The 14,923-nt window shown below is 43.8% G+C and overlaps 1 protein-coding gene across 15 annotated transcripts in view; it reads right to left on the reverse strand.

Moving 5' to 3' along the window:
- The window catches only part of Fggy (FGGY carbohydrate kinase domain containing), a 420,639-nt gene that overhangs the window by 77,474 nt on the left and 328,242 nt on the right, over window positions 1-14,923 (reverse strand). For 12 of the 15 annotated variants that reach the window (XM_052715209.1, XM_052715202.1, XM_052715201.1 and 9 more), the window contains 2 exons: window positions 11,392-11,512; window positions 5,771-5,865 (listed from right to left, as the gene is read on the reverse strand). In XM_052715209.1, coding sequence (XP_052571169.1) covers window positions 5,771-5,865; window positions 11,392-11,512 — 216 coding nt within the window. The remainder of the gene's footprint in view (window positions 1-5,770; window positions 5,866-11,391; window positions 11,513-14,923) is intronic. The other 3 variants (XM_052715206.1, XM_052715207.1, XM_052715208.1) reach the window with 1 other exon arrangement.

A 14,923-nucleotide genomic window follows, 5' to 3' on the forward strand; every position in this document is an offset into this window, starting at 1 on the left:
GGTTGTACCAATGCCAAATATTGCCTCAAACAAAATCAAGATAAAGAATGAGGTAAGTTTCATTTTAGTAATATAATTCTATAATACTCCTATGTTTTTAGAACCTAGTAGATAGTTGGCCATTGATAATTTCATAAATATCTGATTCTTAAAATTTCTTATAAAAATTGCAGGGAAAGGGGGATCCTATGGAAGAATATATTCATTAGATGAATCTTTTTTTCATTTTCATTTTTATTTTTATTTTATGTGTATGGGTGTTTTGTCTGCATGTATGTCTGTGCACCATGTGCCTGCCTGGTTCATATGAAGGCTAGAGGGGGATATCAGGTCCCCTGAAACTGAAGTTACAGATGGCTATCAGCCATCATGTGGGTGCTGGGAATCAAACCTGGTTCCTCTGTGAGAGCAACTAGTATTCTTCACCAGTTGAGCCATCTCTCCAGCCCTCATTAGCCCAGATGGTCTTAATACCTCCTGTGCTAAAACTACCTGTTATGTAAAGGCCTTGGTGTGTTTTATATTCATTTCCATAAGAAGTCAACAGGTAGATTATGATCAAAAGCAAATACATAAAGCATGACAACACTCCTCAGTATGATAAGGTGATTAAACAGAGCACACTTCTGTTTTACTTTCTATGTCTGACATTTGATCAAGTAGTGATTTTCTGGGCACTGTGCTGCCTGTGAAAGGCAGCTAAGCTGCCTACCATCTTGGAATCTATGTCCTTTCCAGGAGATGGTTTGGAGGTCACTGTGTCAATCAAGGTTATACAGTTCCTTTCCTGTACTTCAGAGTATTCATCTGCACAGTGGGGCCTGTTAACACCTGCTAGGTTATTCCTAGGATACTAAGAACAGCAGCAGATGGAAAGTAACAGGCCTGTGAGGGGTAGGAGAATCAGATGTTACATGTCTTTTATTCTTAAAAATAGAATTCTAATTTTGAGATAAATATTTTGGCTTTTACACCCAGGGTGCTATTCTACAAACTGGATTGGAACCAAGAGACTGATAATTAATCAGATCCCAAATTTGTTTCTGTTCCTTTAGGAAGGAGAGATGCTTGTATAAAGATAAGAAAGCACTGTTAATTACCTGTGGCAATATGTTTAACGTGTTAGAACCAACATCACATTCTCAATTTAATTCTTCTTGAAACTGTTAACTATCATTCCAAAGTCTTTTGTTGGTTTTTTTTTTTTATGGGTACTAGCATACTGGGCAGAACACATACTAAGAAAATTTAATCTGAAATCTGAATCTATTTAATTAGAACCCAGCATCTCATATCTCCAGAAACACATACTTAAGTATAAAGGGCAAACGTCTACTAAGCATGCTGTTATCAGGACCAGATGTGAAATGAATCGGATTATAAGATGCCTGAGCATGAAAGATAAATGGAGCTTTAATTTATAAGAAACATGAACCTTGAATTTTCAGATACTATTGGTGAGTGTATAAATTGTTACCGTGTACAAAAGACCCTAAAAATTAAGCAAAGATTTTGACTGAACCTCTACACATCTCCATAATCTATTTTATGGAAATAACTTAGACTAGGCACAAAAATTTAGCTGTAGAGATGTTAAATGTAGCATTCACTAAAACAGCCAGCACAGCTGAGGTCCGGTGGAATAAGTATGGTATGTACTAGAGGGTAGCAAGTTATACAACCAGAAGAAATGGTTCACTAATAAAAAGGTTTACTACATGTTCTTGGGTGGGGGAAAGACTATAAAACATTACTTATCGTATGAACATACTTTAAAATTATTCCAATTACAAACAAAAAAATAGAGGCTAGGATATTAATTAATTAGAACTGCTAAAGTAGCTTTAGAGTAATAAGATCAGTGTTTTTATGTTTCTCTTCTCTCTCTATTGAATCTTCTAATTTTTCATCAAGGAGCTCAGATTATCAGTTGTATTTCAGAAAAAGGTGGTTGGCAGAGTAGAGGTGTGGCAAGCAAAGACTGAATGCACCAAGAAACAGCTGGTTTCAAACTTCCAAACACCTTTGTCCTCAGCCTCTCCCAACCTCCAGAAGTTGAGGTAGAGCTTTACATTACAAGCTGAAAACGACATATATGGTAATAGAAAGGTAAACAGGACTCAAAACACAGCAAGTTGACAACCCCCCACCCCTACCCCCCCCACCCCAACACACACACACACACACACACACACACACACACACACACACACACACACACAAGCAAAAGAGGAGCTATGTAGGTGTTAGTCTGGGAGAAGCAGGAGTTTGGCGGAAGCTAATGGCAGTTCAGTGCATACTGAGCAGCTGACAGGGGCACCCCTCAAGTGGTGGGCCGAGGAGCAGCTCTGATGAACTGGGTCAGTTTCCTCACACCAGCATTCCCTTTACAATGGCTATGGGTGCTTGTTGGGCTAAAGTTTGCCTTGGGATCTTCAACCCACTGCTTTAGGGAGCTCCGTGCGTGCGGGAGGGAGAGGGCCCTTCAAGATAACTAGCCCTGCTGGAATGAAAGCTTGGAGAACAACACTTGCTTCTTAAGATAATGCCCTCTGCGGGAGGCCTGCAGGAAGCAGGCCGCCGAAAGGCACTTGATGCCTGCCTCCACCATTGGCTTGTTTCCTCTCTCACAACTTCCTGAAACTAACTTTATTTTATCTCCATCCATACTAAGAAAAACGTAAACAGACTGGTGATTTCATGGGCTTATTATTTTTTTAATTTTCATAGTGTTATACTTTGTTCTCAACTTCAAATGATGTGTTTCGTGTTTCTTGGAAATAAAAGGGATTATTTCACAGGGCAGTACACTGAGGATGAGGAGGAGGTTAGCTGGCAATGTCATAGGCCAAGACCACGTGGATTTTACGCATACAAATAAGAGGATGAATGAAGACTCCCTTCTGCTTGTCCCCTTGACACAGCTCAACACCTGGACTTTGACCTCAAGAGCAGCATACCTGTGTCCTGATTGTACAGCATTAAACTGCAGACACACAGATGACATGACTGTCCTGAAGGAAGACACACTCTTTAGTGGAACCAGACTAGAAGACTTCTTGAAGGAGAGATCATCAGGACACTGTTAACCCTCTATTCTTTTTTTTTTTTTTTTGTTCATTTTGTTTGTTCGTTTTCTTTTGTTTTCAAGACAGGGTTTCTCTGTATAATAGTCCTGGTTGTCCTAGAACTCACTCGAAAGACCAGGCTGGCCTTGAACTTAACAGAGATCCACTTGCCTCTGCCTCCCAAGTGCTGGAATTAAAGGCATGCGCCACCACCACCTGGACATCCTCTATTCTTGGGTCCCTCTTTTAAAGAGGAAATAGTAAGAAGACTTGGAGAAGGGTAGGAAAGAGTCAGAGAAGAAAGGTAATACTAAGAGTGGGGAAAAGAGCAGGGGGTATGATGGAAGAATTGTCAGAGTGTGTCACGATTTGCAACAGCAATGGAATGTGGACTCAGCCACCCTTCTAACACCTCTCCAGGAAAGTCCACCTATTGTCCTTTTCTTCCAGCTGACAAAATCCTCTCAGGTTTGTGGTATGCAGACGTTTGCAATAGCTTTAAGAAAAACCATTGCCATGGCTCCACTTTCATCCATTGGTACTGGAAAAGGAAAGTCCTAGCTCTACCCATTGCTGACATCATTCACAGGCTCAAGAAACTGGGACACTTTCTCTCTAGGCACATATCAGCCCCTTCTCTAACTTTCCAGTCCATGTCTCCTGCAATCCATGCTCGTAGCCTTTCCTTTATCTGAAGGAGATGACCAGCAGTGTCTACAATACTCAGCCTATCTAAATAAGACCCACCAACCATGACTGCTGCAGGAGCTGAGTAGCTGGCTGAAAGCACTCAGCTTTCTTAGGCACTGTGAAAACCAAACTAGGATCCTGGAAGCTCTAAGAAAAGATTGTGTTGAAGTTTAGGCAGAAAAGTATGAATCACAGACAAGAATGAGGTCTGTTTCAGTTCACCTTGCAAAGTCTAAGCTGGTCGCCAGGCCTGGGGATCATCATTTGCTTCTTCTTTGTAGAAATGAACAACGTCAAGTATATATATTTATATTTCCAAAGCAGCTCCAGGTATATTACCCCAGTGCTGTTCTTATAAAGACTTTAAAGGCTTTTATAGCCTCTTTACCTCTACAGTCAGTTATACCAAAGGCAATTAGTCTCACACATTACTTTGTATTGACTAATTAATTTTTGTTTTATGTGCATATGCACCACCTTTGTGTGTGTATGCAGGTGATCTCAGAAGTCAGAGAGAGCAGTGGGCTCCCTAGTACTGGAGTCACAGATGATTATGAGACATCTAATGTGTTGGAAATTGAACCCAGGTCCTCTGGAAGAGCAGTAGAGTGCTTTTAACCACCAAGCCACATATCCAGCTCCATTTTTAGACATTTTTAAAAGAAGTAAGCACTGAAAATGACAGGTGACACTGAGTATGTCCAAGCAAGTCCAGAGCTCAAGACTACATGGATTTGGTTAGAAAAATGATGGCAGGTATGAGCCCAGGCCTTTCTCGGCCAAAGGCTCCCTATCTGACGACAGTGTCTCTGTTTAACAACCCATTTTTGAGAGAAATAGGAAGCCCAGAAGATATGGACAATTCAATGATACCACCTCTGTTTAAAGGCTTCTATTAACATGCATGTGGGTCCATGAGCAGATTTGGGTCCTTAGAAGAGATGTGTCACAGTCACTGTTAGAGAATGTGTCATGTGCCACCTTCCCCAGAATGGAGAGCAAAGAATGCGGACACTGAAAAATGGGATTCTGCCTCTGGAAGTTTCTAATGATCTACTCTTGCAAGTTTCTGGGTCTCTCTTATGGGCCATGAAAGGGTATTATAACCATTAGGAAAGCTATACTAAAGAACCTAGCAAGTTGAACTCTAATGGCTGGGGTGTTGGAAGAACACCTGGTTCTTAACTTTGGGACATGTGGGCAAGTCATTAATCTCTCTGGTTCTCAGCTGGTACCTGGAAGGTCTGACTTGCTTCCAGCAGTTACTGCAGAGCCAGCCTGTCACAGTAGCTGCTACCTCATACTCATTGTTTAGGATTCTGTCTCATTTTACTCTCAGAGCCTTCCACAGCTTTCAGCATGGACAATGTCTTTTGTAATTTCACAGCAGGAAAAGCTTGTCTCTTACCAGAAACTAGTATGTTTCCTCTTTTTTAAATTAAGAATTATGCAATTTATCATGCATTCTTTTTTTTTGTCTTGGCTGCCAGGAAGCTCAGAGCAAAATCATGTACTCAGTCACCACCCCCAAATTGTTTCTGGCTTCCTATACTTTGTTCCTTAATTTTTCTTTTAATTCTTTTTTTTTTTAAAGAAACAACACTTTCTTTTATGTTTCTTGTCGACAGAGGCATCAAAAATATTTGGAATGTGATGTAGCTCAAATAAGCAAATAAAACTCTGAAGTACACGTAAAAAAACCAGTATTTTGAACATTATCTGTTTCATTTGATCAAAGAAAAATGGCCAAGGGGAAACTGAGGCTAAGTAATTTAGGAGCTCTATTATAGGAGAAAAGAAAAGCAGAACAATTCCTAGGAACAGAGGTGAAGCCAGAGGAAGGCTGAATTAACTACGTCAAAGGCTGCCAGTGCCTGTGATTCTCTGGTTACAACCTATCATTTCTTAATTATATCTTGTGTGTGTTTTGCAAGCTGTAAGAGCTTCTGTCAAGAGGATAGACAAGCCTCAGACAGGGGAGGGACCACAGCCACCCATGGATCCCAACATACCTGCACAGATGTGAAGTCCCCGGAGGCACAAGCACCCAGAATAGCAGCACCCACGAGGACAGACTCCACCTCTTGTGACAGGACCACAGGCATGCCTGCACAGGACAAAGTCACACCTTGGTTAGTGAGCAGGACTAGGGCTGTGGGGAGCCAGCAAGCACCTCCAAGAGGCAAAACACCCGATGTCAAAGCAGCAATACTTTTACCTCCCTGAAGTCCTCAGTGTCTTGGGATATTGAGTCTCAGGGGATTTCTCTGCCTTGTGCCTGCTGGTATATTGGCCAGGAGCCTCAAGGAAGCCTCTCACAAGCCATCTATCCACTTGTGAGACCTTGGCACCCAGGTCTGGCTTCTGGCAGCTGTATTTGCCATTATTTGGAGTTAGTTCCTCTACTCTATTACATGCTTTGCTGGGCCCAGTAGAGGCTGAAATGAATCAAGTTGTGTCCTGTTATTCAAGTCTCAGATGCAGTGACAGATCTAGATCATGGAAGCACTGGTTCTCTAACTCATATGTACTCATCTCCAGGACTTCCTATCTCTCAGACTAACTCATAGTCCTTAGACAGTCCGATACAACCCTCTTCTAGCTTCTAGCCTCTCTTTTCCTACCCACCACATGGACCTACCTCCCTTGCAATTTCTTGAGTAGGTTTCAAGGCCCTTCCAGATGTCCATGTGACTGCCTCTTCTCAATGGTGCAAACACAATGTGAATTTTCCTTGGTCATTGCATTTAAAATGGCGAGACATCTTCAGCACTCCTCCCTTGCTCCTGGATTTCCCCCATTCACTTTCCTCCTACAGGTTTGACTACTTAGGTTGTCTTATTCCTTGCTCTGGAAAACTGAACACTACACAAATCTAGGCCAGTGGTTCTTAACCTTCCTGATGCTGCGACCCTTTAATACAGTCCCTCATGTTGTGGTGACCCCCAACCATAAAGTTATTTCATTGTTACTTTATAACTGTAATTTGCTGCTGTTATGAATCATAAATGTAAATATTTTTAGAGATAGAGGGTTGTCAAAGGGGTCTTGACCCACCAGTTGAGAACCTCTGGACAATCTGTCTACCACCTTGTCTCTGATATTTAGAGTAGGACGCAGATCATGGTAACTAAATGATGAAAGAATGATTCTCTGGGGCAGTGGCTGACACGGTGGACATGAGACTGAAACAGGCATTTGAAGGAAGCAGAGCAAAAGCCACCTACAGGATCCAGTGTCCTGGATCTTAAGATGGTTTACACTTCAGCGTCTTCACCAACTTCATGGTGGGATCCTAAGTTAGGGGTCCCCATCTCTCTGTACCTCGGTTTCCTTATCTGAAAAATGGGGTTAAAATTCCATCTACTTTCACAGGATGACTCTTGATTTTCTAGTCAAGAGATGAAAGTTCTTTGGCAGAAAGTCTGCTGTAGACAAAGGCTGCAGCTCTCTTCCTGCCTCTCCTAGGGAGGCACACTTGTTAACTTACTTGCCTCCTCCAGGTCAGGTCAGCTCCCACCATGCCCCCTTAGACAGCCAGGAAACAGGAATCAGAACAGGGCCTGCCTCTGGCTGTGCCACTAGCCATCAGGTGGAGTGAGAGCTCTGGCAGAAGCTCAGGCCTGGCTTTGTCCCTGCTTCCTTTCCTCTGGAGTCCTTCACAGTCTCTTGAACGCTTTCAGCCCCGGTTATCTCAGGTACCAAACAGGGATAGGGCTTACTGCACAGGAGCACTGTGTGTGTTCGTGACAGAGCCCTCAGATGGAGCTCACTTATTTCCTGGTCGGTGGGAAGCCCTGGAGACATGGTGGCTGCTACTGCTAGACTGGACATTGATGGCAAGTAAGGGTTCTGTATGGATTTCATGGGACCTGCAGAGCAGAGCTGTGGCAAAAGAAAAGGGCAGGTCTCATCAGCCATCCAGAGAGTAAGGACAGATACCAGGCCACACAGAATAGTATTGGTGGCTCAGCCAGAGAGCATACTACACACATGTCTGTGTGAATCTGATGCCACCCAGGCCTCCTACTGACCTAGAACTTCTTTAGACTATAGCTTCCAAGCAATATTTATCTTCAGCTCCTTGGCAATAGAACCACAACTTCCCTATCTCTGAGTGGAAACGAATGAGTTCCAGGCTGCTTCCTTGGACAGTAAAGGCAGGTGGGTCCCCCCTCCCCCCGGAACCTGTCATTAACGTTCAGGTTATAGTTCAGCATACTTTGGAATTGGACTGCCAGAGTTTGAATTCTGGCTTCCTTGCTGACACAGCTGTACAATATTAGACAGGTAATTTAACCTCTCCATGCCTCCCTTTTCTCATTTGCTAAGTGCCCTCTGGCTAAACCTGGACTAAGCTCCGATCTCAGGCTGGATGCTTCCAGATCCTTACCCCTAAGCCTAGGGAATGTAAATCTATTAGCAGCTGTAGGGGTCTCCCTGGTTGCCTAGGTTCCAATAAACAAACCCTTTATTCAGGTTGGCCAGGATTCCCTTCCCTGCTTGGTCCTGTCACCTCTGACCTCTGGGTCTATATTCTGTTCTTCTATACATTGGACAGAAGACTATAGTAACTTTCTTGATTGCTAATGGACCTCTTGATGACATCTTGTTCTTTGTATTCTCAAGCCAAGTACAGCACTTGACAGCCTGGGTACCCAGGGATTGCTTATGAGTGAAATAAATGAATGAACTAATGGTCAGAATGGTGAGACAGGAAGAAGGGAACGCTAAAGAAACTGCCGGCACTAAACAGTACACTTTAGAAGACAGAACATTTAGTCCCAAGTCTGCAGGAAGACCTACAGCTACTTGGTAGTTGCAAACAGTTTTGGAAAGCACAGTCAAGTCACCGGCCAGGGTACAGGAAGTGCCTTTCATGCCCATGTCATTTCCCTAGCTGGTGCAGCCCATATTCCCTGACTGCATGGAGCCAGCTTTTCCTAATCTAGCCAAAACTGATTACAAAGCTTTAAACTGCCTTTTTCTCCACCGTGTCTTCTCCTTTTGGGCATGGGGCTACCTGTAAGGAAGAATTAAAGCAACAGGCTGGGATCACTCACTGAGCTAAGCCAGAGCCTGGAACCCAAACTCCTAAGCATCCATTCTTCAGAATGATCTACATAAAGGAGATGATAACAGTACTGCTTTTTTGCAAGAGGGACCCTGGGCTCCCACAAGTAAAGTAACTTCCCCTAGGTCAGACAGCTGGCCTGCAGCTCTTTCCACTACTCTGCTCTGCATTTTTTCACCCATATGTCTGAAAATTCTGTACCATGCTTGAGCTTTGTTCTAAATTGTTCTGCACAGGAAAACAGAGCAATTCCAGTGCTTAAAGACACCAAGGGCCTCACCTTTCCATCAGCTTCTCTTACAGGACAGACTCAAATGCTTTCCTTTCTCTGATCCCTGGGTGAAGGCAGGAAGAGGGAGGCTTTGCCTGGAATGTGAGCTATTTTATCGGATGCATTAATGAGTTTAACAGAAGCCAAAGCATTTGAAGGCAGATGCACTTTGCCATCCTTTGTCACTCATGAGTAGAGGAATTTTAGGCAAAGAAATGGTCTCTTTGTCCACAACTGTAACTGGCCAGTAGTTAGAGACAAAGGGTCCAATTGCAATCTGAACCCAAACAACCATTAACAGCCTTCCATTCAACAGCCCAGAGGACAGCAGTTTCCAATGCAGTGGCAAAGTGGCTTTCCCTGGCTTTTGACTCTCAGGGACACATGACTAAAGGATGACCTATTTTCACAAAGGAGCTTTAGTACTCAGGCTGTGCCCAGGTCACATCTCGCTACCTGCTCCAGGGCCCCTTTTCCCATTCCTTGGACTAAAGCTGGCTTCTATCCTCCTGCCTCCTCCAGGTGGGATGGAGGCTTTGGCTAACTGAAGGCTGAAAAGTGGAAAATAAACAGCACATTTCAGGCCTGTATCCTATCTGAACCACCCAGCTAAGCTGATTTTTGTTTCTGTCTACCTCACTCTTCATGGTCTACTTCAGCAGGTTTTACAAACCTTGGAAGAGGGCAGGCATCATCACAGAGTACCAAAGGGAAGGTCCAGAAACCCAGGACCTTCAGCAGCAGAATCACAATCTGGTCCTGTTTTGACCTGACTATCTGGTTTAGGGAAGTCAATTGAACTTACTCCTCTGTCCTCAGTTTGATTGACCTCATTGCAGACTACTCTCTAATTTCAGCAGTAAGGGACAATTCAATGATTGCAGTATGATTCCTACCAGCATGCTAGGCATTTGGCTAAGGGGAGCAAAGTCCATGCTTTCCAACATCCTAGATCTACCCTTAATGCTACATGCTGACTTGCGCCTCGGTCTACTCATCTATAAGGTAGGAACAGGTATTCTATTTAGTTGATGTATTTAGGTATTCTATTTAGTTGATCCTTGATGTACAGGGATCAACTGAGCCTGTCATTTGGATAAAGATCACATATGTAGGAATCTGCACGGCCTGGAGCTGGAAAGGAGATCCAATGAGACAGTTTGAGTCCAGACACCAACCCGTGTGCTGTGTAAGGAACACAGTGGGTGGAGTCGTGAGGAAGAGAGAGGCCAGGGGAAGGTGAGCTCATGTCAGGTAGGAGTTGAGGCTGCAGACAGTGTTCATGCTCCCCTATTTGCCTCCCCTTGTCCTACGCTTATACCTGGCATCTAAGTACCCAACAATGGGTGCTGGAGGGAGAGCTAGTCCCCACGAGACACTTTGGAAGATGATGGATTGTGAGGGCATTGGCTCACAGAGACAGGAGTCTAGGTCAGGGTTTGTGCCACCAGCAGGTTCCTCACAGAGAGCCTTTCCTGGAACCCTGGGCTCTTCTCAGATGCCAGTCTGCCACTATCCCCCAAACTCCATGCCCATCACAAGATACATAGTGCATGACTTTATGATCAGAACCATGATTCTTAGGCACTGAGAAGGAATCTCAGTATCTGGGGCCCCTTGGGATTTCATACCTAGTGTATAGCTAGACTTTATCCACAACATTGGGGAACTGCTTTCTTTCTTTCTATCTTTCTTTCTTTCTCTTCTTTCTTTTCTTTCTCTCTCTCCCTTCCTTCCTTCCTTCCTCCCTTCCTTCCTTCCTCCCTCCCTCCCTTCCTTCCTTCCTTCCTTCCTTCCTTCCTTCCTTTCTTTCTTTCTTTCTTTCTTTCTTTCCTTCTTTTTAAGATAGTCTAATCACTTGCCCTGTATGTACTACACAGTCTAAAACTGAGTGAAGAGCCCACCATGCTTTTCTCACTCAGAGCTCCTGCCGCACTGTTTGTTATGTCTGTTAGCTGTTTGCCTTTCTGGAGAGACCTTGAGCTCCACAAAGCCAAGGTCATGTTTTATTCATTTCTGTATCGTCAATATTCCTCACATGGCTTAGTTCAGAAGTACTCAAAAAAGGTGGGTAAATGCTCAAATTAAGATCTGTCCTTGCCAGCCTTAGTGTCCTGTTCAGTAACTGGACATACATGAGAGTCATTTTCCCCATTATGAGGACACAGACTATACAGTTATCTTAACAACTTGAGTCACCACCAATGGCCCCCTAGCCTCAGCCTGCCTTTAACCTGCCATACCCATTTGCTACAACCCGAAGGTGCCCCTGCCCCCACGAGGCTTACCAGTAATGTCAGCATGCATCTGCACAAAAAGGGGATTCTTGCTTAGGCCTCCACATAAGAAGAGGGTACTGAGAGAGTGCCCTGCTGCCTGCATGGCCTCGATGATGAAAGGAGTCCCAAACTTAAAGGAGAAAGCAGAAGAAAACATCAGGATGGCAGGGAAAACAGGTGATCAGGAACACACGTGTTTGGCACGGACTTGGCTGGGTCCCCAGAGCTCTGTATGTCCATCCCAGAGATTTGAGCCTCGGAGATCATGTCATCGGGGTCACACAGCTGGTTCATACAGGGCATTCTGCCCTGGGCCTGCCTGACTCCAAACCTCTGCAGTCACCATTTGCTTCCCTCAGTAGTAACAGAACACCAAGAAAAACAGTTAGGGTGTAATCACAGCTAATTTCTTTACTTTTATTTCACTTTAATTCTTTTCTTTTCTTTTCTTTTCTTTTGAGAGTATAATATAATCACTTCATTTCTCCCCTCAAACTTCCTGATATATCCTTCCTGCTCTCTTTCAAATTCATAGTTTCTTTTTTCATTAATTATTGTTACATGCATTCATGTATGTGAGGTATATATGCATGTATATATGTATATGATATATATATATATATATATATATATATATATATATATATATATATATATATATATATATATTTGTATTTGTTTTCAGGGATGACCATTTGTTATTGAATAACCAGTTGACCTGCTCTTCCCTGGGTCAGATATTTCTCCTGCTCCCAGCATTCCTTAGTTGCCTGTAGTTCTTTGTGTAGGGTTGAGGCTTTGTGGGCTCTCCTTATGCATTTTGGCATGCCTATTGGTGTCCTTGTTCAGCTCACATTTGGGCGGTCAGTCATGTTGGTGAGACTTTATTGGTGTATCTTCTGACATTCCTAGGAGACAGGGCCTCATAGCAAACTCCCTGATTCTCTGGTTCTTATATCCTTCCCAGTCTGTCTGCTGCAATGCTCCCAAGCCTTAGGGATCAGGGTTCATTTTAATGCACTTCACTCAAACAGTTGATGAGAGTCAACTGTGGCCCAGGCCCTCTAGGAGCTACTAGCAATGGGCTCATTGCAGTGCTGCTCTGAGGTAATCAGTCAGGGACACATGGGGAAGTCTCCCTTCATTAAATTGCAACTAAAGATACTTCAGTTAGAAAAGTCACACACACACACACACACAAGCAAAAAACAAAACAAAAAAACAAAAATAACATAACCATACAACCAAAAAAAAAAAAAAAAAAAAAAACCTCTCAAGCAACAGAACTATGGAAAGAGGCAAAAGATGCAAAGCCTTTGGCTTGCAAAGACTAAAACTGCCTTTATTATCATCTGAAACTAGGTAATCGTGCTCTGATAATGAGGCCTCTGGGCCAGCATCCATTCCCAGCCAGTCCTTTAGTGAGCTGGGATGGCATGGAGGACACACACTATGGTCGGCTTGGAGCTTTACTCAAGCCTTCTGTCCAAATACCTTCTTGAAATGACTTACCCCCATTCCCACCTTGCTGAGTTTACGTTTTACTCAGTAGTTCTGCTATGGGTTGAGGAGAGGATACTACTTTAGGGCCATTGAGGTGAAGCTTAATATATAATTTGTAGTTTGGGTTTGGCTACTTAAATAGCTGTAACCCTAATTTTTCTGGACATTCAAAAAGTAGAATATCAAAATTCCTAATTTATTTGGGGATATGGATTTTTTAAGATAAACTATGACATGGCATTGAGAAGGCAGCCATAGGGTGATGTTAAACAGTGGTTCTGAAGGAAAACAGTGAAGAGAGTATTTTCAGTGGACAAAGAGGTCTTTGAATGTTTAGAGACTGAGGGGTTTGGGGAGATGGCAATGCTGTAGGTATGAGGATGGGAGTGGATTGCTGGGTAGATGGGGGAGGAAGTCAAGGAACATAACAGGCTGAAGGTCTAGAAGGCCCAAGCATCTCAATGAACGGTGAACCTGCCAAAGGGAGACTGGGCTGGAGGACAGATATGAGCCATAGTATAGTTCTCAGTAAAAGTGTAAGTGTGATTGGAGAGTTGGTACCTGATGTATATGGAGGGCAAGAGGAATGAGAAGTTTGGCTCAGGTAAGAACCAAGTTTGGGAAGTCCACAGCATACTTTCCTGTTTTCAGGTTCTGGGGGGTGGGGTCTAGGAAAGTGAAGTTTCCCTTGATAAGGGTCCCTACAGTGACATCTTTCCTGGCCAGGAGAGTCCCTAAAAATGAGGGAGGGGGTCAGAGGATGACCTAGGGCCACAGGATAAGACACCCCATTGGTTTACAATAAATAATGAAGCACTGGGGCAGCCAGGAACAAAGGCGCAGCATTCCAGCACAGAGGTCTTAAAGATGTGTTGAAGCTGCTCATGAATCTGGTGAAAATGTGGATTTAGTAAAACTTGGGCCTTCAAAGAGTATCTATGGTTGTACCGTGTTTGAAAAATGAAACCTGTTGCAGCATACAAGATGATTCTCTGCCTACTAAGTACTGGTGATTCTCTCTAGATGTTCTTTCTTTAGTTTTGGGTGGATCTTGAACCCCAGAAAAGAACTGTCACATACAACAGGATGATGCATAACTTCAGGAGATCAATGGATGTCAGTCCATCATCGATCATTGGAGGACTGCCAGTTCTAGGTCACTATGGTCTTTCCTGAAGATTGGGATCTACAAAATGAAAGCAGGAGCTTTGACCTTAGAAAGCTCTAATCTGACAGGCAGTTCACCTATTTCTCCTAACCAATCCAAGGTTCACTTCTCATTTACTGATAGACAAATAATACCATTTTCACTTAGTTGAATGTGGATTGTTAAAAATGGTAACATGAAAAAAACTAGGTATGGCCTGAGACATGGCATGACACTGTAGCATGTCCCTGATAACCTCCCAGCTACAGGCACATTGGAGCACTGACAAAAGACCTCTTCTGGATAGAGGCTCACTGGGGCATTCTCCTGCGCATGCCGATGTCATCTCTAATTTTTTTTTTTTATTTTGCAATACAATTCAGTTCTACATATCAGCCACGGATTCCCTTGTTCTCCCCCATCCCGTCCCCCTCACCTTCCCCCCAGCCCCCCCCCCCCCCATTCCCATCTCCTCCAGGGCAAAGCCTTCCCCACAGACTGAGATCAACCTGGTAGACTCAGTCCAGGTAGGTCCAGTCCCCTCCTCCCAGGCCGAGCCAAGCAATCCTGCATAGGCCCCAGGTTTCAAACAGCCAACTCATGCAATGAGCACAGGACCCGGTCCCACTGCCTGGATGCCTCCCAAACAGATCAAGTCAATCAGCTGTCTCACCCATTCAGAGGGCCTGATCCAGTGGGGACCCCTCAGCCATTGGTTCATAGTTCATGTGTTTCCATTCATTTGGCTATTTGTCCCTGTGCTTTATCCAACCTTGGTCTTAACAATTCTCGCTCATATAAACCCTCCTCATTCTCGCTAATTGGACTCCCAGAGATCCACCCAGGGCCTAGTCATGGATCTCTGCATCCAGATCCCTCAGTAGTTGGATG

This window comes from Peromyscus californicus, unplaced genomic scaffold (genome assembly GCF_007827085.1).
Source record: "Peromyscus californicus insignis strain IS unplaced genomic scaffold, ASM782708v3 Scaffold_5__1_contigs__length_169319896, whole genome shotgun sequence".
NCBI classification, from domain to species: domain Eukaryota; kingdom Metazoa; phylum Chordata; class Mammalia; order Rodentia; family Cricetidae; genus Peromyscus; species Peromyscus californicus.